The following is a 27,864-nucleotide window of genomic DNA, read 5'->3' on the forward strand; positions in this document are numbered from 1 at the left end:
GTCAGGTGCTCAGGGAAGGGCAAGGAGAAGAGAACAAGACTTCCAGGGGACGGTGGCATGGCTTCCAGCCCCAAGTGGGAGCAAGGAAGTGACCACTGAGCGTGGGGAGCAAAGCACAGGGGGCCAGACTGACAGGCCGGGGGTCCTGGGTCCTGGCTCCATTAGCACAGGCGCTTGTACGTGTAGATGTAGGCTTTGCAGCTGGGACACGTGTGCGTCACGTCCTTGAAGTCATTGATGAGGCAGGGGATCAGGCAGCAGCCCAGGTCACACCTGAACCAGAGACAGAGAAAGCTGAGGCACGTCAGACCCTGGCACAGCCCCCGCCCTGCGAGCGTCCACACCACCTACCCCATGAAGCAGCAGAAGAAACCGAGCACGAAGTTCATCAGGCCGATCTCGTAGGAGATCTTGGTGGTGATGGCCTGCTGGCAGTGGGGACACACGGTCTGCACGGGCGCGCCTTCGAAGATTTCTCCCTGCAGGACTGTCACTGTGGTGGCAGCCCCCGAAGGAACCAGGACAGTGGCTGTGTGGCCCCCAGGGCCAGGGTAGGGCCCCGGTGGGTAGGGCCCTGGGGGGTAGTAGCCCATGGGTGGGTGGGGGCCTGGAGGAGGGTAGAAACCTGGGAACAACACAAAAGGGAATGCAGCAAGGTCAGTCTTGCCACCTGCCCCAGGTGAGAGATGAGCACAAAGCCTGTGGCACACCCAGAGAGCAGGGCAAGGCCTGAAACTTCCAGTGGGAGGCCGCATGGCCAGGGCCCTGGGTCAAGGTGACATCCACATTCTCCCAGCTTTTCCTGGTCTCCACCCCAGGGAAACAAGGCAGCCCTGGCACACAGGGACTGGGTGCTCAGCCCTAGGGCCATGACCACAGGAGAGAAAGCCCTGCCACTCACCAGCTCCTCTCCTGCACATGGGGCCCTGTCCCAACCCGTGTCAGGTCCTGGTGTGCCTAGGACCAGCCCCGATCTGGGCAGCTCTACAGCAGTCCCTGGGGAGAGCCACATAGTGCTTCCCCTGTCCGCCTTCCCACATCCACAGGCCGAGTCCACACGCAGCTGGGGCTTGAGGCTGGGGCTGGTCAAGCATGTTTGCAGCCCCTGCCTCACTGACCCATGACAGCCAGCACAGTGACCGGCCATCTAATCCTCAGATCCCTTCCCAGCTCACCTGGAGGCATGTAAGTGCCATCTGCATTTATATGCGGGGGGATGAAGCCAGGCTGGGGCACTGGGTGACTCGGCGGCTCATAGGGTGGGGGGCCGATGTCTGCAGGGGGCAGCGGCATGCCCGGTGGGGGCTGCATCACAGCTGGGGACGTGCGGCCTGGACAGAAAAAGCAGGAAGAGGAAGCTCAGCTGGAGTTGGCACAGGCTAAACTAGATGCCACCACCGTGGGACACAGTTGGGGCCCAGGGTGATCCTGGAGCAGAGCTCAGATCACTGCTTAGAGGGCCGAACCACACCAAGGCAGGGAGCCTCAGGAGGGGACCCCTACCTGAGGTGGGCGGGGCTCCACTTTTTTCTTCCAAAAGAGGGGCTGTAGGGCCCCCAGGATAAGGAGGGGGCGGGTCATTCGACATCTCTGCTGCTCCTGGACCTGGAAGGGAAACCCGGATGTGAGCTAAGCTCCCAGCCAACCTGCTGCCCACTCCAGCCCTGGGCGGTCATGAGGCCCACTGCACAAGGCAATGTGGCCATCCTCAGAGGCGCCCTGGGCTGAGCCCAAGCACACACGGCCTCCTGTGGCTCCTCCCACAGGTGTCCCCTGCCCTGGGGCTCAGGTGCCTGAGCTGCCGCCTTTTACTTCCCTCCAGAGAAATCCCCAGGCTGTGGGAAGAGCAAGGCTGGGCTCTACCAGGACCCAGGTGTAACTCAGCCCAGAGCCACTGTGAGAACCTGATCCAGGGTTCTACATGGGGTTACTCTGGCACCTTGCCCTCTCCTCCCCTCTCTTTTGGGGGCACTGAGGTGGCCACAGAGGAGACACTGGGCCAACTTCTGCCAGAAGCTGCTATAGTCTGGGGAGGGCTTCTGGGAGATTTCTTACCTCACAGCCTGGTGCTCAGGGTAGGGAAGCAGGTGAGGCTCCTTCAGCTGCTAGCCCGGATGACTGGGACAGGCAGGGGACCTGTCTGAGGGGAAGGAGAAGTAGCGCCTCAGCCTCACCCTTCCCCCCTATTTGCCCACTGTCCTCCCCTCCCTGCCTCACAGTTCTGCTCTCTCTCCCCAGAGAAAGTCAGACTGGAGGCCAAAGCTGGGTCCTCTGCACCCTGCCTTCTGCATCCCACGCATGGAAGAATGCCAAAGGACGGGCTGTGGCCTTGCTGCTCCCCTTCAGCTTTGTATGCCTGGGGGGTGGAAAGAGAAAGAGAAAGAGCCTCACTTTCCCTCATTTCTTCCTCGCCCAATTCCCTGCACACCTGCTGCCTGGCACTGGGGAGAAGCGGGAAGTGAGCAGCCAGCAGTGACTTGCTGGCTTTCATTCTCACTTAGCATCATAAAAAAACTAAACTTCAGTAGTATTTTGAAGTGGGATTTAGTTACCTTTTCTTAACTGAAAGTAATAAAATGTGAACTAGAAAATGAATCACAACAGTACAAAAGCAGAGCCCTCCTGGAGCCCAGCGCTGACACCATGTGGGATAGAGGAGAGAGGGAGGCTGCGGTTCCTATCTTTAAATATTGTTTAACAACTCAGCGGGAGGGCCAGAAGGACCAAGTCCAAGCTCTAGGGTTCACCCATAAAGTAACATGACAGTTTTCCTTTGAAAACTAAAGGAAATAGATCAAAGAGCTAAAACTATAAAACTCTTAGAAGAAAACAGGCATAAATCTTCATGACCTTAGATTAGGCAGTGATTTCTTAGATACAATACCAAAAGCACAAACAAACAAGAAAGAAAACATAAATTAGACATCAAAATTAAAAATAGTTGTACTTTAAAGTACAGCATCACATTTTACAATTCATGTATCTGATAAAGGACGTGTATTTAAAATATATAAAGAACTCTTACAACTCAATAACAAAAGGAGAAATAACCCAATTTTTTAAATTGGCAAATGATTTAAATAGATATTTCTTGAAAGATAAAACAAATGGCCAAAAGGCACATGAAAAAACATTGAACGTCTTTCCATAAGGGAAATCAAAACCACAATGAAGGCCAGGCGTGGTGGCTCACGCCTTGTAATCCTAGCACTCTGGGAGGCCACGGCGGGCAGATTGCTCTAGGTCAGGAGTTCAAAATCAGCTTGAGCAAGAGCGAGACCCCATCTCTACTATAAAAAGAAATTAATTGGCCAACTAATATATATACAAAAAATTAGCTAGGCATGGTGGCACATGCCTGTAGTCCCAGCTACTTGGGAGGCTGAGGCAGAAGGATTGCTTGAGCCCAGGAGTTTGAGGTTGCTGTGAGCTAGGCTGACGCCATGGCACTCACTCTAGCCTGGGCAACAAAGCGAGACTCTCTCAAAAAAATAAACCACAATGAGATACTTTCTCACATCCATAAGGAGAGCTAAAATAAAGATAGTAACAGGCATTATGTAGACAAATTGGAACTTCATGCACTGCTGAGGGCCAGTCCCTGTGGGAAGAAGCCTGGCAGTTCCTCAAAATGTTGAACCTGGAGTTGCCAGCTGACCCAGCAATTCCACCCCTAGGTATCTACCCAAGAGAAATGAAAAACTACGCCCACAAAGAACTGTACACAAATGTTGACAGTAGCACTATCCACAGTAGCCAAAAAGTAGTAACAACCCTACCGACCATCAACAAGGGAACGGATAAACAAACTGTGGTCTATCCATATAGTGGCAGTCGTACTCAGCCATAAAAAAGAATGACATACTGACACACGAGACACAAATTGTACGACTTACACGAGATGTCCAGAATGGTCAAGTCCTGAGACACAGAAAGTACATTCATGGTTATCTGGGGCTGGGAGGGAGGGGGAAAGGGGGTGTAACTATGGAATATAGAATTTCTTTTTGGGGTGATGAAAATGTTATAAAACTGACCATGGTGATGGCTGAACAATTTTGAACATACTTTAAAAAACTATGGAATTGTGCACTTTAAATGGATGAATTGTATGGCATATAAATTATGTCAATAAAACTGTTATTTAAAAAAACTGACGGAAAACAAAATGACTGAATCCTACCACCCTAACTGCAGCCAGTCCCTGGATGTCCCTACTAGTCTAGATGCAGAGGCACCTGTATTTCTACATAGCTGCTGTCACGACAGTTCTGAATCCAGTTGTGTCACACATCCTCCATCTTGCCAGATGCCATGACCATCGATTTCAACATTCCATAAAATGGGCCTACCTGGCCAACACGGAGCAAGGCATTCAGAATCCTTGCTTTTGGAACACCTCTGGCTAATGCTCTTTCCTTTCCCTGCATTATTTCCTCGGGCTGAACTAACCAGAAGTGAGACTGCTGGGTCAAAGGGTATGTACATTTTATGCCTTTTTAAAACGGTGATGCCAATTACTAGTGCCAACATTCAGTACTACTGTTACTGTTAATTTGTAATGTTAAAATGACACTTGAGGCCGGGCACGGTGGCTCACGCCTGTAATCCTAGCAACTCTGGGAGGCTGAGGGGGGCGGATTGCTTGAGGTCAGGAGTTCGAAACCAGCCTGAGCAAGAGCAAGACCCCGCCTCCACTATAAATAGAAAGAAATTAATTGGCCAACTAATATATATAGAAAAATTAGCTGGGCATGGTGGCACATGCCTGTAGTCCCAGCTACTCGGGAGGCTGAGGCATGAGGATTGCTTGAGCCCAGGAGTTTGAGGTTGCTGTGAGCTAGGCTGACGCCATGGCACTCACTCTAGCCTGGGCAACAAAGCGAGACTCTGTCTCAAAAAAAAAAAAAAAAAAATGGCACTTAATTATTTTTATATGCATTTCTTTGACCACTAGGAGGCAGAACATCTTCCCAAGTTGTCACAAATTATACACCTACTCTTCTGGGTGCTTGCTTTGAAGACATGGAGTCCAAGAAAAGAAGGGACAGGACTTGAGTCTAGGAGCCTGGCATGACTCCCCCACCCCTGCTCCCAGAGTGAATTGTGCCAGCACAGGGAGCAGCAGTGCCTCTCGTAGCTGCCCTGGGGGCCCTCGCCCAGGCTGCTGCCAGCCACCAGGTGCCCTCCTAAGTGGGAGACAGAGGCAGCTCTCCTCAAAGGGCTTTGCTTGTGTGTGGAAAATGCTCCAATACGCCCTGTTGGAACAGGCTCCGGCACCTGCCACAAACTCCCAGAATGAGCTCTCTCTCTGGGGTGCCTCTGGATGGTGCCACCATACACCAAGTGGCTCAATGCAGTGGTCTGCAGTGACTCGACTCACCAGGAAACTGGCCAGGCCCTGGGACGCTCTGAGTAGACCAAGACCACAAGCTCCTTTTCACTTGGGGAGCTGGTTGAACGCCTGCGGATTCCAGCCGCAGTGTGCAGTGTACATGCTCACACACACACTCCATCTCCAGGGACGCAGGCGTTGCCTTGCTCTGGCCTATTTTTCATCACGAGATCTAATTCTAGAGTCTCCTAAAGTGCAAAAGTTCTATTTCTGGAATCCCATCCGCTTACAGCTGTGCTCACGTGGGTACAAGCCCATGGGGCAGCATTTAGGCTCAGGGAAGACAGTGCTGAGGCCACAGGGCAGGCAGAGCTCCCACCCTGGCTGGCGCCACACCAGAGCCTGCGCTCTCCCTTGCCCCTGGCTTTGGCTGTGGGGCCCTGTTCTCCTCCGTGTGTCCCCACCCACAGCCCTGCCGGGCGCTCACTGCAACCTCTGATCCCGCCACATCCACACGCTTCCACCACCTTCCCAAACCACAGCAGAGACTGTGGAGCAGGCCCCTCCCGAGTACGGAGAGAGGTATCTGGAAAATGGGTCGGGAGGATTTCCTCAATTTAAACACTGGTTCTTCCAGTGCCTTCCAATATAAACTCAAATGTGCATTCCCACAAATCTTTGTGGTGTATAATAAAAACCACAACAGAATCATCTTTAAAATCACATGCTCAAAAGTCAGTTTACCAAAAAAAACGAAAGCTGCTCAAATAAAGCAACAAAATGCAAATGTCAAATCTGAAAACACAGCCCACGGAGAAGGGCAGCTCGAGGGTCTGGGGCGCCCAGTGAAGTCCACTTGCCGCCCTGGAAATTGACGACAGGCCCCGGAGCCAAGAAGCCCTCTAAGCATTCTCTGTTTAGATCTTGCGTCTATGAACTGCAACAACAACAAAAATAGACAATTATTTGCAAACCTTTACAAGTCTATCATAAACTGAACAGCAAGTAGCTCTTCTCAGGGACCAGAGGACATCCCTCCACTCTGGATTGTGTGGCATATAAAAGTGTGTAGAAAACAAACCATTTTCCTCTGTTCTCACACCACAACAATCAACACACACGACTCCTGTGACAAGCATGAGGGGATTTCTCCCCAGTAAGCGGCCAATTCTGCAGTGGACACCTGCAGGCGTCCTCTGACTCAATTCGAGACTATCCGCCTGCAGGTAGCAGAGGACCACACAGGGTAAGGGCTCAGTCCCACAAGACTGCCCCCCACTTCTGATACCATTGAAAGCCCCACGTTGTTTTACCTGTGCTACCGACTGGCTGGCTATAATCGGGGGTTCCCAAGACCCCCTTTGTGTTTAACTTGCTAGAGCGGCTCACAGAGCTCCGGGAAACACATTTACTGGTGTGTCATAAAGGACAACACAAAGGATACAGAGAAAGAAGTGTAGGGGGAGGTGCAGGAGAGGAGGGTGGGGCTTCCATTCCCCCTCCCCCACCCCAGTGCCATGCTCCAGGAACCTCCACGTGTTCAGCTATCCGGAAGCCCCTGAACTCAGTCCCCTTGGGCCATTTTATGGAGACTTCATTGGACAAGCACGACTGACAACCATGTAGAAATGTGACTGGACAGAGGGTATGGTTTAGTATTAACACCGCAGTCCTCAACCCCTGGGCCACAGACTGGGACTGATGCGTGGCCTGTTAGGAGCCAGGCCGCACAGCAGGCGAGCAGCAGGCAAGGAGGCGAGCAAAGGTTCATCTGTATTTACAGTCGCCGCCCAGACCTTGCATCACTGCCTTGAGCTGCACCTCTCCTACCCCGGACTCAGTGCCCAAAAGGTGGAGGCCAATCTACTGGCAGACCGAGTGAGAAAACAGCATGGCCTGTCCTGATCCTTCTTGGTGTCCCTGTGTAGCATTACTTCCTCCAGGATATGGGACAGCACTTCTTCTGAAAAGGGGGCCTTATGACCCACAATCAAGGTAGGTCAGAAGCCAGGTGCAGTGGCTCACACCTATAGCCCTAGCACTTTGGGAGGCTGAGGCTGGAGGACTGCCTAAGGCCGGGAATACGAGAACAGCCCAGGCAATGTAGCAAGACCCCATCTCTACAAAAATAGGAAAATTACCTGGGTGTGGTGTGTACACCTATAGTCCCAGCTACTAGGGAGGCTGAGGCAGGAGGATCCCTTGAGCTCAGGAGTTTGAGGCTGTAGTGAGCTATGATTGCACCACTGTCTTCATGCCTGGGCAAAAAAGCGAGACCCTGTCTCCAAAAAAAAAAAAAAAACAAAACAAGGTAGTTCAGAGAATTTTTTTATGGCCAGCTCCAAGACAGAAGGGGAAGGTTAGAGCCTATTTATAGTTTCTATGGCCTACCTTGCGGAGAAATAATAAGAGCTATAGGACTTATGAACCAGGAGCCTACATACATACCTCATGATGATATATCAGAAGGTATTACCACAACAAAATAAAAATACAAATCATTAGGTGATGGTGCTAGAGACCCACGCTGACCCACTCAGGCCCTGACCAGGGGGCACTCAGGACACTCTACCACTAGGGTTCCCCTTGCATTCTGACCCCAAAACGTGTGGGGGACAAGTGGTCTCAGTGAGTTGCAGCACACGAGATGAGAAAACTCTTCAATGACATCTCATGTGAGGTGTGGACACAGGCACACCCATGCAGGCCCCGGATAGGCCTCCTCCTAGGGCAGCCCACGAGGGCAGGGGATTCTAGGAGCATGTTTCTCTTCCAGGCCTCACAGGATTTCAGAATTCCAAGAGAAAGAGTACTGAGCAAGGACCCAGAGAAGTAAAAATCCTGCATGCCCCGAGTCAGGGGATGTTTCCTGGGGCTCCAGTTGGCTGAGCCCTGTCTAAGCATTAACCTAGCGTGGGCAGCCCATTAGTGCACCCCCACTTCACAGCCAAAGCAAACCAGGCGCATCAAGCCCAGGGCCACACCGCCTCGTGGTCACAGTGCTAGGCGTCTTCAAGGATTTCTGCAGAGTCTCACATTCTCGTTTTCAGGCACAGCCCTGGGGACTATCACACGTAGCCCCTGGATAAAGCAACATGCCCACTGCCCTAGCCCAAGAGCTCCTACTTTGGAAGCCACTGGCCCTTGAGGAGACAGAGGTGGTTTTCAGCAGCGGGAAGACTGGGCTGGGACCAAGCAGTATCCTGAAATGTGTGCAGTGGGGAGCCCTGGGCTACCAGGGGTCATCCTGTTATAGGGGCCTCGCAGATCAAACTGACAAAGGAGAGCAATGTCCCCCTGTCAGCATTTTCAAGATGAGGCCTGGCCCAGAAGGAATGATTCCAACCTTTGCCAGGGCAGGGAGCAAGGTGGGGCGAGTGGCTGACAAGCTGCAAGGCTCAGACTCCCGAAAAGGAAGTCAGCCCTGAGGCGCAGGCCCTGGGAGACCCTGTGCATGCGGTGGACCTGCAGCCCCCCACGCTGCTTACTGTATCTTGAGGGCATCAAGGAAACCGTTAGAATGGGGGGATGGCAAGGCATGGCAGGGTGATGTGTCCGGGAGACAGAGGCCCTGAGTGGTCTCTGGGACCCTTACAGGGGAGAGAGAAGAAAGCAGGGCTGCACATGGCCTGGGGATAGAACCAGGCCACTTGAGGCCCAGTCTGGACCCTACACCTAAGACCAACACAGCCTAGCATCCACCGCGCTTTTGTGCAGGAAGAAATGATTCCGGTAGTCTGATAACAGATCTCCACGTCTGTCTGGACCCACTGCCTGCCCATGTCCCTCTGCAATGTCACCTCACCTTCCCAAGGGCAGCAGGCAGGCAGGGCTGGGGGGCTTCTCAGGGTCAGGACAGTTCTCCTAGCCCCCTCCCAGCCCACCCCAGCCCGATGGCACAGGGCCAGGCATTCTTCTGTAAAGTCCCCCCACAACCCACACCCTCAGCTTCCCTCCTGGCCCTGCTGGAGTGCTAAATGCATTCTGCCATGCAGGCTGCATCAGCAGCCACCATGGAGCGTCTGGCCTGCCCAGTGGCCCAGCACAGATCCTACCCCAGAGTGGAAACTTCTGCTCTGCACCCCAACACTGGAGGCCAGGCCTCAGCTCCGGCTCCCGTTCGCACAGCTCCACCAAGGGTGTGCGCACTTTGCCTTCGCTCGGCCACTGTGCAGCCTCTCCAGGGCACCCGTGGCCTCAAGACACAGAGGCTTCCTGCTTTTCTTCCCCTCCAGAGGAGCTGGGAGGGGCCAGGTGAGTGTTTTCCCAGGTGTAAGGATGGAAATGACATTTGGAGGTGTCTATGTGGGTCATACAATACACACTATGGGGCCATGAAACCAAGCACAACTGCAGCCCCTCTTCCCAGGCCCTGCCTGCATCCAGCACAACACAGGGTGTGACTCAGCCCCGAGGAAACAACAGTCGTCTCAAGTGGGGTCAGGATGGCAACCTCCCCTGCGCTCACAGAGGGGAAAGGACTGGCCCTTGACAAGCTGCTGGTTAATGGGAAAATAGTGAGCAGGAGGCAGCGTGGAGCTTTGGATCTAACAACCTGGCCTTCCATCCCACGGCCCTGAGCAAGGCACGGCACCTCCGGGAGCCTCCACCTCCCTGTGCCAGGTTGCTGTCCGCCAGCACCTGGTGGACCCCTCCATTCGAGACGGGAGGGCTGTCTACTACGGGAATGAGTTAGGTCGTGGTGATGGCTGCACAGCTTTGTGAACATATTAAAAAATGCTGAACTATGGCCGGCCGTAGTGGCTCACGCCTGTAATCCTAGCACTCTGGGAAGCCAAGGCCGGTGGATTGCTCAAGGTCAGGAGTTGGAAACCAGCCTGAGCAAGAGGGAGACCTCGTCTCTACTATAAATAGAAAGAAAGTAATTGGCCAACTAATTATATAGAAAAAATTAGCTGGGCATGGTGGCACATGCCTGTAGTCCCAGCTACTTGGGAGGCTCAGGCAGGAGGAATGCTTGAGCCCAGGAGTTTGAGGTTGCTGTGAGCTAGGCTGACACCACGGCGCTCACTCTAGCCTGGGTGGCAAAGTGAGACTCTGTCTCAAAATAAATAAATAAATAAAAATACTGAACTATATTCTTTAAAAGTGTGAACTGTATGGTATGTGAATTGTATCTCAAAAAGGAAACAAAACCCACCCAGATCTGGGTACTTCTCTGCATGTGTACAGACATAAAAGAGAGATGAGGAAGAAAACACCCCAGACTGGGGTTGTTGCCTCTAGGCTCGAAGCCTGGCAGCAGGGGTCGAGGTGAGACTTGTTCTCCTTATACTCTTTTTCGCATTTCTGTATTATTTGCATAATTAAAAATACAGTTCTGAAAAGAATACAATTCTAGGACAGGTCAGTGGCAGACGGCTTTGACTTGGGTGATGGAAGGAGAGGAGGGGAAGGGTCCCAGCTTCCTGGTGTGCTGAGTCCAGCTGCTCCGTCTCCCGCTTCCTGGCCAGGAGCTCCCAACACAAGACCTCAGGGCCTGGAATCTGCCTGCGGTTCTGCTCCACTGGCAACTATTCTCTGCTGAGAGCACTGTGACTGATCCAAGGCCAAGGCCTGGCCAACAGGCAGCAGCTTAAGGCAGCTCGGGCAGTCCCCCAGTGGGAGCTGGGGGACCGAGGCCAGCCTGCCCACCCATTGCAGGGCCCCTTGGCGGGTGACATCAAGACACACACCTCAGCCGGGTGTGGTGGCTCACGCCTGTAATCCTAGCAATCTGGGAGGCTGAGGGGAGAGGATTGCTCAAGGTCAGGAGTTCGAAACCAGCCTGAGCAAGACCAAGACCCCATCTCTACTAAAAATAGAAAGAAATTAATTGGCCAACTAAAAATATATAGAAAAAATTAGCCGGGCATGGTGGCACATGCCTGTAGTCCCAGCTACTCGGGAGGCTAAGGCAGAAGGATCGCTTGGGCCCAGGAGTTTGAGGTTGCTGTGAGCTAGGCTGACACCACGGCACTCTAGCCCAGGAAACAGAGTGAGACTCTGTCTCAAAAAAAAAAAAAAAAAAAAAAAAAGGACACATACTTCACTGGCTACTGCCATTGCTTCGGGGTATGAGGAGGCAAAGTCGATTCTTGTCCTACATACTGCACCTGAGATGCCAGCCCTGCACCCACGGTCTCTTCTGCCCTACGGACAGTACCTGTAAGGACACGTACCAACTAGCCCCTGGGAGGAAGACCTAGTCCTGAGACAGGAGGGAAGGGGCATTTTGAAGCCTGAGAACCATCTGGGCGGCCAGCCTGGCTGCTCTGTGCACAGGGGGCTCTCTGGAGGACTGAGACAGACATGAGGGATGAGGCAGAGAGGAGACAGAAGAGGACAGGGCCTACAGGGGCTTTCTGATGTCACAGTGTCCCCAGGGTCTGCTAGGGCAGCAGTTCTCAAACTTTTGGTCTCAGGATATCCTTTACATTTGATTATTGAGGACCCTGAATAGAATTTCATTTTGTGCATCATATCTACCAATACTTACCATGTTAGAAATAAAAAATGAGGAAATGTAAAAATGAATTCATTTAAAAATAATAAACTTGTTACATGTTAACATAAAATTTTAAAATATCTACTTTCCAAAACAAATTCCATGAAAAGACTGGTATTTTACATTTTTGCAAATCTTTTTGACGTCTCGCTTAATGGAAGGCAGCTGGATGCCAATCTGCTTCTCCGTCCAATCTGCTACAGGATATGCTGTTTTGGTTAAAGTACACAAAAAAAACTCAGCCTTCACAGGTAAGTCGTTGGAGGAGGGAGGGGTATTTTAATAGCCTTTTCACATAATTATGGATATTCTTTGATACTGTCTATGGTTTGAAGGCATCCCCACAAAACATGATGGAAACTTCGTCTCCAATAGAACAGTACTGGGAGACACGGCCCAGTGAGGTGGCTAGGCCATGGGGACAAAGTAGGTTAATGCTGTTAATCTGCCAGCCAAGTCCCTTAACAGAGGGTGAGTGTGGCCCCTTTTTGTGCATGTGTGTGCATTTCTCTCTGTACCCCTCCCTCTTGCTTTCCGCTATGGGATGATGCAGCAAGAAGCCCCTCACCAGATGCTGGCAGAGCCTTGACCTTAGACTTCCCAGCCTCCAGAACTGTAAGGAAATAAAATTTCTGTTCTTTATACAGCAGCACAATGGACTAAGATGGTACTACACCACAACTTGACAAGTGGTAGTTTGTTTCTTTTTTTTTTTTTTTTCAAATTTTAAAGTGTATAAGGTAGTAGTTTGTTAAAGGTTAGCTGAGACATGGAATCTGAATCCTTAACAATGACCATTTCTCTCATCTGTTACATTAAAACTCACTGGTCTACCTTGCATGTAGAATGGACCTCTTATACATGCATGATTTAGTAATATCACTTATGGGTCATATGAAAAACATTGGTCCCATTACACTGATCCCATTACACATCACATAATGAGATGTGTTAACATATCTCATTATACAATGTATATGAAGTAATCACATTATTGGTATTGCCAATAATATCATCACAAGAGTCTTTAAATATCACAAAGCTGTCAAACTCACAGTGGCAGATATAAGTTTCCTAAAATTCTACCTAATATTCATTTGAAAGCTTGAATTTTATCACTGGCAACAAATCAATAACCAATATATCACTGGCAACATATACAAAAGCAAAAGGTCAGTTTTTTTTTTTTTTTTTTTTTTGAGACAGAGTCTCGCTTTGTTGCCCGGGCTAGAGTGAGTGCCGTGGCGTCAGCCTAGCTCACAGCAACCTCAAACTCCTGGGCTCGAGTGATCCTTCTGCCTCAGCCTCCCGGGTAGCTGGGACTACAGGCATGCGCCACCATGCCCGGCTAATTTTATATATATATACCAGTTGGCCAATTAATTTGTTTCTATTTATAGTAGAGACGGGGTCTCGCTCAGGCTGGTTTTGAACTCCTGACCTTGAGCAATCCGCCCGCCTCGGCCTCCCAAGAGCTAGGATTACAGGCGTGAGCCACAGCGCCCGGCCAAAAGGTCAGTTTTTTTTCTTAAGCAGGCTGACTTTGTTCATTTTCAAGAAAGTGTCTGCTAAATACCCAAGTCTGAATAATCATAGTTTGTACCAGTTGTTCTTTTATTTATTTATTCATTTATTTTAAGAGACAGAGTCTCGCTCTGTCCCCCAGGTGGAATGCTGCGGTATGATCATAGCTGCTGCAGCCTCCAGTGATCCTCCCGCCTCAGCCCCCCAAGCAGCTGGGACTATAGGCACTTGTCACCATGCCAGTTGTTCTTTTAAGTGAGCATGTGGCTACTTGAAAAAAGCAGCTAGTTCAGCCTGCAGCTCAAAAAACTGCCTCTGTGCCTTTCCTTGAGACAACCATCAAACATCCTATGATGTGCTTTGTGTGTGCTCATGTTAAAAAGACATAAACTCATGGGTCAAGATTTAATAAAGTTAATTTTTACTGCTGCTTCTTCTATGACACTGGCATGTGTGGTGGTGAAGAACCCAATTACAACAATGACTAGCACGGTTTGGTGCCACTGCCTGAGTCAGCTCAGGCCTGGGCAGTTTCTCCCCGGCTACTTCTGCACCACCAACTCGAATGCCAACACCATGACGATGAGAAGAGGCACGCTAACAGATACTGTCTTTGTGGAATTAATAAAACAACATAAACCTTCAGCTCCCGAGGGGTCTTGAGAACCGCTGTGCTGGAGAAGCCCCACCGGAAGGCACGGGGATGCGACACCAGCCAAGTGCCTGGAGGCAGGGCAGGGCCTGGGCTTCACAGCCAGCGGAACAGAGAGTGAGCTGTGAGGCTGGGAGTCTTTCTCCTGGGGAGGCCCACAGAGCAAGGATGAGATTGCTGTCACGTGGAAGGCTTTAAAGGAAGCAAGCAGTATAAACATGGGCTTGCACCAGACTACGTTGAACCCAGCCTCACCACTTTGTAGCAGTGTGACCTCTGAGTCTGTTTCCTCATGTGCAAACGATCATGCCTGCCTCACAGGGTGGAAGCAAGGTTTATAAGAGACACTGTGTGCAAAACACCTGCAGCAGGAGCACAGGCCCCACCTAGCACACAAGAACACTGAATAAGCGGAACCTGCTATCACAACAGTTTTAGGAACATCTTCCAAAGGGAAGGAAAACAAAACAGGCACTGATGCCTCTGCCACTGGGCAGCTCCCGATCTCCCGCAGTGGGCATCACGCTGCACTTTCGCCAACACTGAATCTACATGGGGCTCTCGTGGGATTCCAGACACTTGTAATCAAAACCCTGCCCCAGCAGCTCAGTTCAGCAGTGTTCATCCACAGCACAGCGCAGCAAGGCCATCTGCTCCGTGGGGACTCCTGAGACAACTCTTTGGAAAAGCAGAGATACCAGCAATCCTCTGAAGGGCCATCTCACCTGCCGGGCTTTCCTCTCAATGTTGGGCGCCAGCCTAGGAGTGCGCAAGATCAGCAATGGCCCTGAAGGGAGCAGTGGTGGCGGGCAGCACCCGCTGCAGAGCTGTGTCTTCCAGGGCCAGGACGGCCTGCTGTTGGCCCTCCCCAGGGGAGCTCACTCACGCAGCAGCCATGGCACCAGGACGACAGCTAGCCTCAATGGGGCTCCTCTGTCCCCAGGAGGCAAGTCCCAGGCATCTAGCCAGGAGCAGGGCTTTCTGCTCTGCTGGGGAAACTGAAAGGCAGCTTTCTGCCCCACCTACGGCTTCCATCTGCTGAACAAAGGAGGCGCCCACTGCTCCACAGGGGGTAGGGCCTGAGATAAAAGACACATACCCTGTGTATCCCTTGGGTCTGAAAAGAGAATGGCGGGTCCAAAACAAGCCTGGAGGAAGCCAAAGCAGGAAGCGGGCAGGAGCTGATGTGGCCCTCAACAAAGAACCCCTCATTCACAGGGCAGCATCCAGCAGGGACAGGAAAGCTTCCTGGGGCCATCCCAGAGGACAGAGGGGAAAGGAGTGTACACACAGTCCCTGCCTAGAGTGCAGGCCTGAGTGGGACCCCTCCCTGGGAGACCTGGCCCACACCAGGCCTTGTCTCCTCCAATCCTGTGACATCTCCGTCTGACACACAGCCTGCCTGCCCACCTTGGAGGGCTGTGTGAGAATTTTTGAGGTGTGGACACAAAAGCTTCCCAAATGGCTATGATGGACCGTGCAGTGTCATTATGGGGGGTGTCATTTGCAAGGGATGGCCGCTGACTCCCAGGGCAACAGCACACAGCTGGCCACCGTTCTGTCCTCCCAAGCACCCCACGGATGGGTTTAAGCACCGTCTGTGTGGTGACCACTTAACAGAGGCCCTCAGAAGGGGGAGGTGCTGCTTCCTCTTGAAATAACCCACTGCCCAGGCAAACGCAGCATCAAGCCAGTCATTCATTCTGACAGTCACTCAGCATGTCCTTTGTGCCAGATACAAGCTGGGGATGTGGCAGGGAGTAAAGAAACATCCCTGCCTTCCAGAAGCTTATAATTGAGTGTGGGAGACAAGTGTTAAATAATCACACAAAAAAACCTCAACACGCTTATAAATGTGACCAATGGTATAAAGAAAGTCTAGGGTCCTATGAAAGGACTGACAGAAAGATGGCTCTCTGGAGGTCTAGGAAGGTCTCTGCTAGCAAGCCCAGGAGGTGGAGGAGGGGCGAAGAGACCGCAGGGCGAGAAGGGGACCATGAGCGCACAGGCCAGAGAAGGAGAGCTATGCCCGCTGCGGGTGGCCAGATCGCAGCCTGAGGCCCTCAGAACAGCCAGGCTGCAGAGCTTACAGAACCCAGGTCCACAGGACAGGGCCAGCTGGGCAGTGTCCTTGGCCCTTTTCAGGCTATAGGCCTCCCCAGGAAACCACCGCACCACTCAGCCGTGAGAGTGGCACCCGAGAACAGAGACAGCGTCTTCCTTTCCTGACTGTGAACAAAGCCAGAATCCTGGCCTCGTCACTGAAGGACTGTAGTCCTGGACAAATTCCCTAATCTCTCGGAGCCTCAGTTTTCCCGCTGAGAAAATGAGGTTCTCGTGAGGCTGAACTGAACTCTCACGTAGATGTCTAGGCTGTGTAGATGGAGATGTCATCAGATGACTCACTATGCAGGTCCCCGTGCTAAGCCTGAGGCTTCGTTCCTCCACAGCACGTCGGAAAAAAGAACCAGTAATGACAAAATCATGAGGAACGATATTCAGCCTAATAAAGTCCACTGTCTGCTATACCCAAATCCATGGTCCCCCTGTTCTTCAATGTGGGATTCACTTTTATTCAGGGCACCAGTGAGTTGGCTAAGATGTCCTAAGCTTTCCTGCAGTGACAAAGCTCAGGCTGATAAGCTGTAAGCAGAAGTGTCCAGACTGCCCAGAGATGGGCCCTTTGTCCTTCCTGTTTTCCTCCTTTCTGCCTGGGAGATGGACGTGACAGCTCCAGCAGCCATGCTGGATGGCAGTGACCTTGGGAGTGGAAGCCAGGACTGAGGACGGCCATGCAGGTGCCACACCAGCACTGGACTGACCATCTCCCACATCTTCCACATGAGAAGAATAAACTAACTTGTTTTAGTCAATTATTAGTAAATTAATTTCCAGCTAATTATTAACAGGAAAGAAAAACAAGTATCATTAAAAATATAGTGTTACTTGGGCCTGAGGGCATGCAAACAACTTCGACTTCTTTCCAACAGATCCATAATCAAGGATCCCCACTAAGTGGCTTTCTCTAGGTCACATGACATCGCCTCCACCGTGCAGGCACACAGGCTCAGAAGCACCCTGGCTGGCAGGTCAGGGTGAACACTTTCAATATTTGAAACAGACCCTGAGAGAAGTACAGCTGAGTGAGGCCTCATTCTCCTGCAAACCCAGCGCTCGTTTCAGCGTGACCAGCTGGTTCAAGGAGGTGCTAAAGATGACGACGATGCGTAGCGGACATTAAGGGAGTGTGTACTAGGCACATGTGTACTAAGGAGTGTGTACTAGGCACATATGTACTAAGGGAGTGTGTACTAGGCACATGGGTGCCTAGCATGCGGACACACAGGGGCTCCCTTAGGGTCCTCTGCTGTGAGTCAGTGCTCCTGTACCCCAAACCCTCACTACTGCCCTCTGCCAAGCCCTGCACACACGTGGGGCTAATCCAGGCACCCCAGTCAACGTGGGACCAGGCCAGGACTCCTTATAGCCTTTCAGCAGCTGACTAGAAGGACACTATTCTCACTCCGGGTGAGGAGCAGGAAGGTAAAGTGCCCTCCATGGAGGTCCACCCAGTCATAGAATAGACACTGGCAAAGGCTGAGCCCTCCCAAGGCTGGGGAGACTGCTGACGTGCCCCCTTCTCTAGGACTGCTGTCCTTGGCTGTCAAGTTCTAGCACTGTGGGACTGGGAAATCCTGAACGTGGCCCATTTTCCATTGTCCTGATGGAGGCAGGACGAGAGATAGTCCTTCAAATAGCATCACTAGTGGCTCTGAACCACTTCTTTATTTTTACACGAGAACATGGGTGTATCTGATGCCTTGGAATTCTAAACACACTCCAAAACAAGCTAAAGTAACGACACAGAAAGGACCGGAAAGCAGATCTGGTTTTACCATCTGTCGGCTCTCCTCCCACCCAGCCCTGCAAGCTCCTCCCTGACCAGTATCTCATCTCAACAGAGCCACACCCAGCCTAACCCAACAGTCCCAGACACCATCGTACCCTCCGAAGGAAGCACAGGCCTGTGTTGCAGGCACGGCTGCACGGGCAGCAGCCTGCACTGACGACTGGGGCACAGGCACTGGTCTCACGCCGCCACCCTGCCTTGCACCTGACTTCCCAGAGTCTTGGTTTTTCCATCTGTACAATGGCAGCAGCAGCCCCTTACCCAGTGTTGTGAAGAGGCCTAAATGAGGTCCTGTATGCAGAGCAAGCAGCTCAGAGTCTGTCACATAGTGCTCAATAAACACATAAAACTATTTGTATCATTTGTATTCATGGGAGCAAGAGAAAGAGGAGGTGCACAAGAAAAAACAGAGAGAAAACATGGCTGCTCCTAAATAGAAGCAAAATTGAGAGGTAGACAGGACTCAAAAAAGCAGCAAGAGGCTGGGTGCAGTGGCTCATGCCTGTAATCCCAACACTTTGAGAGGCTGAGGTGAGAGGACTGCTTGAGCCCAGGAGTTCAAGACCAGCCTGGGCGATATTGCGAGGCTCCGTTTCTATAAAAAATAAACAGATTAGCCAGCCATGGTGGTGTGCACTTGTAGTCCCAGCTATTTGTGAGGCCGGAGCAGGAAGATCACTTGGGCCCAGAAGTTCCACATTGTAGTGAACTACAATTGCACCCTGCATTCCAGCCTGGGTGACAGAGTAAGACCCTGTCTCTAAAAACAACAAGCAAATAAATACCCACACAGAAACTATTTATGTGTATTTTCTAGTTTTTCTCCTATGAGCAGCTCCTTTGAGTGAATCTTTCCTCAAAATGCTCATTATAATTCTAAATTAATGTATATTCCTCCTCAGTGCAGAAACATGGCTCTGACTATGATCCAGTTTTGCCTGCAGGTGGAAACACAGTACAAGTGTTTCCTTGCACAGTGCAAGCTCGAGGACTGGGCTGGGTAGCAGTTCTCTCTCTCTCATGAGCTGGTGTCATGGTCTTTACAGATTCAGCTACTGCCACAACTAATGACTAAATAAGTCATCTGCACCTGTCCAGCAGGCCAGGCTCAGTTACTAAAAGGCCAATTAATTTCAGAAACACCATGAGTCTAAAGAACTATCACTTAAGCAATCAAAATGGAGCTCTTAAAAAAATCCTTACCTCTGCCTGCCCTGAGCTGACAGTCTTTGGGTTGACTCTATCTGATCAGCCGTCTGCTGGGTGAGGTCTAGACACACCATTCTCATCTAAGACACAAGGCCCTTAAATGCAGTCAAACCAGGTGGCCATTCATGGAAGAGTCTAATTCACACACAAATGCCTCCTGGCTGGCCCAGGTAGAGGGGCTCTGTCTCTACCCAAGCCTTGCCTGAGTCCCCCCATTCCATGGGACAGTGGGAGGGGTGAGCAAACCTTTAGGCTCACTTTATTTCTCTCCACACAGCAGTCACCATATATATCTGAATACTTGAGCCCCCTCACCACTGATTTCCCTCAGCATGGGGGGCGGGGGGAGTATTTTGTCTTTTTGACATGAGACCACTCAGATTACATGGCATTCTTTCAGTTATTTTGAAGAAAGTTCTGCTGAGTGAAGAACATTAGTTGCAGGGACCGCAGTGCTAGCGTGGAACACTTACAGAGGTCACCTGGTAGAATGAGTAAAGAAAAATAAGACAACACAAAAAAGAGCAGACTACACAGATTAGCTCCTGGGCAAAAGCTCACAACTGCCCTTGTTGGATATTGCTGTAAATCGCCTTTTAAAGAGCCCTTTAAAAGCATGTGTTAAGAAGCTGTGCTGCAAGACCAATAAGAAAACTTGAGAAAATGACACTAGTCTGGGGCGTGGTGGAGCCACCCCTACAGATTGGGGTGCTCAGACAACCTGCACCAATAAATAAACTGGCTCTGTGGGCCAGGCTCCTGAATGTTAGCAAAGGTGCAGAAATGAGTGGGGATGAAAGTGCTCTAGAAACTGTGAGCAGGAAACAAACTAGGTAGTACTTTGTATCGTATTACAGGAAATGGTATATGGAAGTTTAACTGAGTTCATCTCACACTAAGTTAACCCTGAATTCACTTGAGCAGGCTGGGACAGAAGAACTATTCTGGAGCTTCTCTTTGGGAAAATGTGGTTGCCTTATGTTTGGCTTTGTGTATGTTTCTCTATGGCAGACATCCAGAGACCACCATCAGAGCTGGAAAGACCATCAGAGATAACTAAGTTCCAAGTCTGTGCGGACACTCATTTCTGTGTGAACGTTACTAAGCACCAATCGCAGGCAGGCACTACATGAAGTGCTGGAGGTTACAATGGGCAAGACCAGTGGCGTCACAGACTGGGGAGCAGGCTCAGAGGAGTGAAGTGGCTGTCCCAGCTGCTCGAGATGACAGAGCAGAGATGGGACCTCAGCTATCCTGATTCACACCCAACATTCCTGCTACATCACTGTCAGCCCTCTCTCCTCTCACACATTCTCCAAAATGTTTTTCAAAAAATGCTTGAGAGGTCTCTGATACTCCTAACAAAAGGCTTCCCATAGTGCAGTTCCATTGTGTGCATTCAGTTCACATGGATTTCATGATACCTGGGACAAAAAATGGAAGCAGTGCTCCCAGTCCCCTGCCTTCCCTGGAAGACAGGGCTGGGGAGTGAAATGAGACCCAGAATGTGCTGTCTCTGTGGGGCTGGGCTCCGTCTGGGCCTCTGGCAGTGTGAACGCCTCTGAGCTCACAGGCAACTGAAGGACTTTAAAGGGCAGTATAACCACATGAGGCCTTACCGGGTGACTGGAAAACCTAATTCACTGAATATGTACTTGAGCATTCCACTCTGCATGCAAAACAGTACCCCTGGCGCTTCATGGAATGACGGAGCACACAGATCGTGGTCCCTGAGTCCGGGGAGCTGTCCAGCTAACAGGGAGACGAGGCAGCTGAAATGCAGATACAGTATACAGTTTTATTCAACCAACAGACATCAAGCACCCACTATGTGTCAGGTACTTCCTAGGCACTTAAGATGGGGGAACGACACCTATTTTAATGGAGCTTACCTTCTGCGGTGGGCGGGGGTTGGTGCTGTAAAATATAGAAATAAGTAAAACAGAACATGTCACAGAGCGATGTGTGTCATGGAGGAACAAAAAGAAGGGCCAGGAGTGCTGTGGGGCTGCAAATTCCCACCAGGGAAGGTTTCACCAAGCAGGGGACGGCCCCTGTCATGGGGGAGGGGCAGGATGCCCACTTTTACTCTGAGCCGGGAGGCTTTGGGAGGGCTCAGACAGTCAGGTTGTCCCACGATTCTCCATTTTCTGCACTCTGCCTGGTGTACCGTGGGTCCCCCAAAGTCCTGAGATCAACAGACAGCTGCTAGAGGTGGGGGCCCTAGAGTACTTGGCACCAACCCCACCAGGTACCTCTCATTGTGGGGCCCGTTTTCCTGGAGCCACAGAGAAATGGGTCACAGTGTGGCCACTCTCCTGGCATAGCAGGTACACGCACACACAGAACCTGAGCTTGGCCACACTGTGGACAGAAAGACCTGACCTCAGGTAATACAGAATGCCCAGGGAATCCGAAAACTGAGACGTGGTCACTAGAGGCCTTCTCTCCTGAGCAGGGTGGGATTCTTCAGGTTCAGGGTGCGCCAGTTTTATTCAGCAGATCCATCACTACCCAAGTTTCTTTCTTTCTCTAAGTGACTACCTGTTTGAAAAGACTTTTTTCCCCCATTCATTTGTCATTTACTGAATGCTGTATATACTGTGCTAGGCACTTCATGTGGCTTATATCATTCACCGTTACACTAATTCTGGAAGCAGGATTTTATCAGGCCCATTTTACAGACCTGAAGTAGATACATTAAATAATTTGTTCAAGGTCACCAAGTTGGTGGATTAGGATTCAAACCCTGACTCTGGATCTCAGGCTGTTAATCATGATGCCATACTACCTGAAGGTTAAATGGCACTTTGGAGCAATTTCTGCATCAGACTGCAGTCTTTCAATTCTCCCTTCACAGCATTATTTGCAAAGTACTGAGTGTTAATTAAAGCACTGAGCTCCTACACTCTTACTGTGCCATTATACCACTGTGATTTCACGACTTCTTATATCGACTATTTCCTCACTTTATGAGGACAGGGGCTGGAGAGAGAGCTGCACATTCATGTTATCTTAGGACTCCTACTGAGATTTGTTCCACAATAGAGGCTATGTAAAACAAGAACCAACCTTTTGTGGCTGGCTGATAATCTAGAGAAACTATTCTGAATATTGCAATGTCACCTATGTGGGAGACTGGTTGGTTCTTAACTTTTGGTTGCTTTAGAAGGGTTGAAGAGGAATTCTTCAGAAGTCTAAGGAATGTACCCTGTGCCTCACTATCTCTATTTGGGAGGAAATCCTTAGAAATTACCAGAAAACCTTTACGCTTTGGTCTTGCCAAATCATCTGTCATAGCGCTTACCATGCGGTATACCAATCACTGGTTTGTGTACATTAACTTTAACTCCTTTAAATCAGGTGGCATCTTTATCCATTTCTACATCTTCAGACCTTTCCCAGTACTTCACTCGAAACAGATGCTCAAAACCCACGTGTAGGAAGGAAAGAGCAGGTGGAGGAGCAGCCTCGGGCCAACCTGACCTCTCTGCTCTTCCTACATCATTTCCCGGACTCAGTTACATGCTAAGTCAACAGAGAGCTGACCTTGAAACCTACAGGGCCCTGTAACTCTCTCAAGAGTGCCGCAGAGCAAAGGGAGGGCTCAGGGCCTGCCAGCTGCCCCACCCTGGCTGTCCAGTGACCATGCCCCTCACGCTGGCCTGGTCTCTCAGCAGGTGCAGCAGGGCTTTCGCAGCTGCTTCTCCTGAGACACACGGGGCAGGGCTGGCGGCCACCAGACCCGGCCTCTTTTGTGCCAAAAGAAGCTACTAGTACAGACACCTTAAACTATCCCAGCCTCAACAAATGCCAATTCTGAAAAGATTTAAGACTCTTGACTCCTTAATTCAGCAGACATTTCATGGCAACCTCAATGGAGGTTACTCACCTCATGGTCCCTGCCCTCAGGGAGCTGCAGATCTATCTGGAAAGCCAAGTGACACTCACAGTGTTTACAAAAAAATACAGGTCACAAGCCAGCAGGGGCTGCTGACTGTGACAGCAGGTGACCTGGCTGAGAAGGGGATGTCTGTGGGTAGGGTGCGGGAGGCTTCAGGGCCTTCAGGAAGGCAGACAGATGATTCCAGGCCTGGGCAACAGTGTCACTCACAGCAGGAGAATTAGAAAGCTGTGATCAAGGGCTCAGTCTCACAGCCAGACCCATACCTCCTGAAGGGCAGGGATGGTGTTTGGGGCATGTTTCCCCATGGCACCAGGCAGCACGGGAAATAAGGGCTGAGTGGCTGGAGGAGCACCACAGTCTGGTACTCGTGCAGGGGCTCTGCTCTGCAGCCCCAGTCACCAAACTGGGAGAGGTCTTCCAGACTTCTCTTCCTCTTAACCCTTGACCAGCTGGCAAGTCCTACTAACCTCATGGTTCAAAAACCTCTCAGATCTACTATCTCATCTAACAGTCAAGTCTGAAGGGCAAAAGTCTTGATTTGGACTTGGCCTATGTTCCAAGTCCACCACAGTTCACTCCAGCCCCCCAGACTGTAACCTTAATTTCTCTAAACCATCGCATTCTCCCTTTATTGCCCATGTAGGGCTTTCCCCTGGACTCTTCCCTCAGCCTGCAAACACCCTCCCACCCACCTCTGCAGCAAACCCAGCTCTGCCTGGGATTCCCTGCCAGGAACTCTTTGTTCCTAGTCTTCTCTCCCCATGAGAGAACACTGGGACTCTTCCACTGCATCCTTGGGGCGCTGATCAGTATCCGGCACATGTCCATTGAATACACGAGTCCAGAGTCTGGGGTTAACCTAAGTGGACCTTCTATGCTATTCTTAACCCAAAGGCCCACTACTCACAGCGCCTGGGCCAGAACACAGCCATGGCCAAGATGGACTCTGCTGGTTCCTGCCTTTGTTTATGACTGGACAGGAAAAACACAGTCAACTCCGTGCAGCAGTAATCAGAATGGGGCCAGGAGTGCCCACATTTTCCTACTCTTTTCTCCCTCCAGCCCGTTGTTTCAGGAGAGCTGGGTGTGGAGCCCTGCTCTGCCTGTATTTGGTAACCTTGGGCAAGTCACTTAGAAACTTGAGCTGAAATTGTGCCTGTGCTACTACCTCCTTGGGTTGACAGGTGGGAACAAAGCACATACAAAGGCCACACTCTGTAAAGAAATCGTGTGACCTTTTGTTTCCTTCACTTGTAAAGCTGTTGTTCTTAGTGTTAATTAGAACTGTGACAACCCAGTTCACTTTCTTCCTAAAGTAATAAGGGTTAGAATTCTCCTCAAACCCCTCCCAAGGCAACTCTTACACTCTTCTCTACCTACTTCCACCTGCCTTGGCCTCTTTGTCTTCTTGAAGGAAAAACCCAGATGCCGGAACTAGATCTAAATTCAGATTAATTAATGTTTATTGAACACCCATGTATTGGCACATACAGTTTCTTCTGAACTCTATACCTTCTTACAGTAAGAATGGTTGGTACTGGATCACTCAATGGACCAAGTAGGGGTTCACAACATCCACACATCAGGAGCACCAAAAAGATGACAAGAAATGTATTCTGGAAAATGATCCAATATTACCAAAAACAAACACAACAAAGCACAACTGCTTTCATGGAAATCATCAGCATGTTGTTGGACCTTTTCACCCTGTAATGCATGGTGTCACATTGTTTTTACTTTGTCTATGGTCAGGGACCCTAATCTTTTCAGTGCTAACAGCAGATCCAGCTTTTCAACCGGACTGGGTGTTGCTCTTCACCTACTACAGACAGAGCAAGCAAGGCTCTGGGAAGGAAACTGCCCTTGTCACACAGCTTCAAAGGGACATAGAGGGGCTTCCAACTTGGTCTGCCAACTCAGAGTCTAGGCAGTCCTGGTCCCAGGATGCCACCATTCTCACCAGAGTGCTGCATGATGACTCACAGAATAGGAGAGGTGGTGACTAGACCCAGCAGGCTAGACCAGCATCTCCCTGAGTGGGCCCTCTGGAGGGAAGGGAGGCTCTGTCCCAGCCCCTGCCCCTCTGCAGCACTATATTGCAATGCAGCCTCTACCACTTCCCCAAGAGACTGTGTCTGGGAGAATCCTAATCAGGCAGAGACAGGAAACAGAAGCCTTTTGTAGAGTCCTAGAGATGGGTACATTTCCATTTTGTGCAATCTATTTCCAAGTCCTTTCGTGGGGGCACAAGGTACTTTCCACTACCACCACCAGCCTGGCTTTCTCCCTCCTCCTCACTAAGAGCCAAGGTCCTCTGCAGCACTGTCCCTGTAGGCTGCCTTCTCACCAGGACATCCTCCACATCCAGGACAGAGACTTAACATAAAATGCCATTACTTTAACTGCCACATTTCCCTGTGTCCTCTATGAGTAAAAACATGCCCCTGCATTGTGAACAGTGTTTCTGCAAGTGAAAAATGACTTTTCACAGAGCCTATCTCCTCTCTCCTTCTCAGATAACTGATCAGGGTGGGGGGCTGGTGTGTGTAGCTAGGGAACAAAGTATCTGGGCCCAAGGGACTCAAAGCCATGGTCTCTAGTTCATCAGCACCATGAGCTCGCCAACTGTGCTCCACAGCCCCATTCTCCTAAAGCTTAGAAAACATGCACCGAACCAGGAGGTTCAAACTGGGCAAGCTTAGCCTTTAAACAGCCAACAGAGCATGCAAGCTGCTGATGGTTTCCATTATTGCCAAAGTGATCTGCTGGAGCAACCTGGCCTTCAGGACACATTGCATTAGCTCCCTCTCAAAACAATTTTGCTCCCTGAAGTATCATTCTACATCACACATTTCATGTTTCTGCTCGTAGGGTGATCCTAGAATCATGGCTGGCTGTTTTTAAATCCTTGTAAGAGCACACATAAAGCTCTTCCCTAGTTCCAGAAACCCATCACATGGAAAAACCTCCAAACTCCTTCAAATTCTCAAGGGTAGGAGATAGATTTCCAAATACCTAGGACTTCTGTTACTTAAAAATCAATAAGAAAAAAAAAAAAATCCAAAAAACGAAAATCACAAACACAACCCAAAAGCAAGAAGAATTCTTAAGACTCTAGTTAATGAAATGTATGTTTAACTTTGGGAGAGGAACTACACTGATGTGTGTAACTCACTTCGAATTGCAAAACAAAAATAGGATGGACTGTTGGGTAGATATGTGATGAAGTACAATAAAATGCTAACTGTACTTTCTAGATGGTGGTCTATGGGTGTTCACGGTAAAATTCCTTAAACTTTTCAGAACGTCTCAAATTCTTCATAATTAAATGGGAAGTGGGGTGTGAAGTCTTGAGACTGGCAAGTGACCAAGAACAACCTTTCTGGTTAAGGGCAGAGGGCAAGGCAGAGCTGGCATGCCTCTCCACCTAACTCTTAGGTGGGCCACAAGGGAAGAAGCAAAGTACCAAGGAGAGCGGTCATACTTGTGAGGCGCTGCCTTGCCCCGCATCGGGCCCCAGAACACACACAAAACTGGTAGAAACGTGACAGACCGTCTCTGCCCCAGGCCCGGCATCCTCCTCATTCTGGAAGACAGGTTCTCAGCCCCAAACGAGCCTAAGAATTATCTGGGGAGCTTATTAAATGCCCATTCCTGGGCCACACGGCAAAACTACTGAATCAGAACCCCTGGAGTGGGTCCCAGGTGGTTCTGACGCAGCGGCTCCACACTTGGAGAAACTTAGAGCCGCTCACTCCATCCTGACACCTGTGGAGAGGCCCCTGGGAACCCAACTACACCAAGGTCCTCGACAGCGTGAGGCCTGGCCCAAAGCCAGGCCACCGCCTCACCCCGGCCCAGCCGCCGAGCGCTGCGCGGAGCCACCTCGGGGCTTCCACACGTCGGAGCCGGGCGGGAGAGGGACAGCGCGGCGGGCTGCCAAGGTCACCGCGGAGCTCGGCAGGGCTGCTCGGCCGCGGGACTCCTCCCGAGCACCAGCCGCCTCTCCCCCAACATCTCCCGAGGAAGAACGGCGGAGCTGGCATTTTTCCACAGCCTTCCCTATCCGAACGTGCGCAGGCGTGACGAGAGGGTCCGCGAGCAAGCGGGCCAGCCATTCCCAGGCGCGCAACCCCGCGACCGCCACGACGCCGAAGTCCCCAGCGCCGCGGGGGTCTCGGCAGCACCCGGGGCAGGAGCGGGCCCCGCCACGCCGCCCCAGGGCCCGCTTTACCTCGAGAGGCCCGGCGCCCGTGGCCGGCCGGACGCCCGCAGGACTAGCCCCTCGCCACCCGGGCTGGCGCGCACGCCCCCCGCGCAGGGGCCTCTGGGACCCGAGTGCGCCCCCGCGCGCCGGCGCCGGACTACACTGCCCGGCATGCACTGCGCCGGCCCGCGGAGGGGGCGGGGAGGGGGCCCCGCGGCCCGTGGTCACCCCGGCCCGAGGGGCTCGGGCGCCCAGTCCCTGCTCCCGGGGAGGGGGAGTCCCGCGGGAGGCCATCTCCGAATACACCGAGCCGACTCACCGTCCCGCGGCCCTGCGGCGGCGCCGGCCGCAGCAGGAGAAGGACCGGCCGCCTAGGCAGCTGGCTGTGGCGCTTCTGTCAGAAGGGGGCGGGGAGCTTCGGAGAAGTACGGAGACGCTCGGCGTCACGCGGGGGCGGGGCCTCTCGAGGCACGTGACGCGCCTTGGCGGCGTCAGTGGGAGTAGGGGCAGGGGCCGGGCGTTGTGCCCGAGGGCTGAGCGCTCGGGAGGACCGGGGGCGCGTGTGTCCGCGGGGTCAGCGGCTGAGGGTTTGGGCAGGGGCCCTGTGAGCGC

The 27,864-nt window shown here is 51.4% G+C and overlaps 1 protein-coding gene across 2 annotated transcripts; it reads right to left on the minus strand.

The window, feature by feature from the left end:
* Positions 1-27,668, minus strand: CDIP1 (cell death inducing p53 target 1). Of its 2 annotated transcripts, none has more exons than XM_075995038.1 (6): positions 27,572-27,668; positions 2,056-2,140; positions 1,504-1,605; positions 1,176-1,331; positions 352-493; positions 1-273 (listed from the first exon to the last, which is right to left on the minus strand). In XM_075995038.1, the coding sequence occupies exons 3-6, from the start codon at positions 1,586-1,588 to the stop codon at positions 162-164; spliced, it is 495 nt and encodes a 164-aa protein (XP_075851153.1). In that variant the 5' UTR covers positions 1,589-1,605; positions 2,056-2,140; positions 27,572-27,668; the 3' UTR covers positions 1-161. The 2 variants fall into 2 exon arrangements, with proteins under 2 accessions (XP_075851153.1, XP_020136917.1); XM_020281328.2 differs by having other exon boundaries at positions 352-625.
* Between the last annotated feature and the right edge of the window lie 196 nt (positions 27,669-27,864).

This window comes from Microcebus murinus, chromosome 19 (genome assembly GCF_040939455.1).
Source record: "Microcebus murinus isolate Inina chromosome 19, M.murinus_Inina_mat1.0, whole genome shotgun sequence".
NCBI classification, from domain to species: domain Eukaryota; kingdom Metazoa; phylum Chordata; class Mammalia; order Primates; family Cheirogaleidae; genus Microcebus; species Microcebus murinus.

Excerpts from the sequence above, each read along its gene's own strand:
- CDIP1 (XM_020281328.2), bottom strand. The coding sequence starts at position 1,588 with ATGTCGAATGACCCGCCCCCTCCTTATCCTGGGGGCCCTACAGCCCCT. Across the intron at positions 1,332-1,503 it reads TGGAGCCCCGCCCACCTCAG|GCCGCACGTCCCCAGCTGTG; the intron begins GTAGGGGTCCCC and ends TTTTCTGTCCAG. Across the intron at positions 626-1,175 it reads TGGCACTTACATGCCTCCAG|GTTTCTACCCTCCTCCAGGC; the intron begins GTGAGCTGGGAA and ends TGTTGTTCCCAG.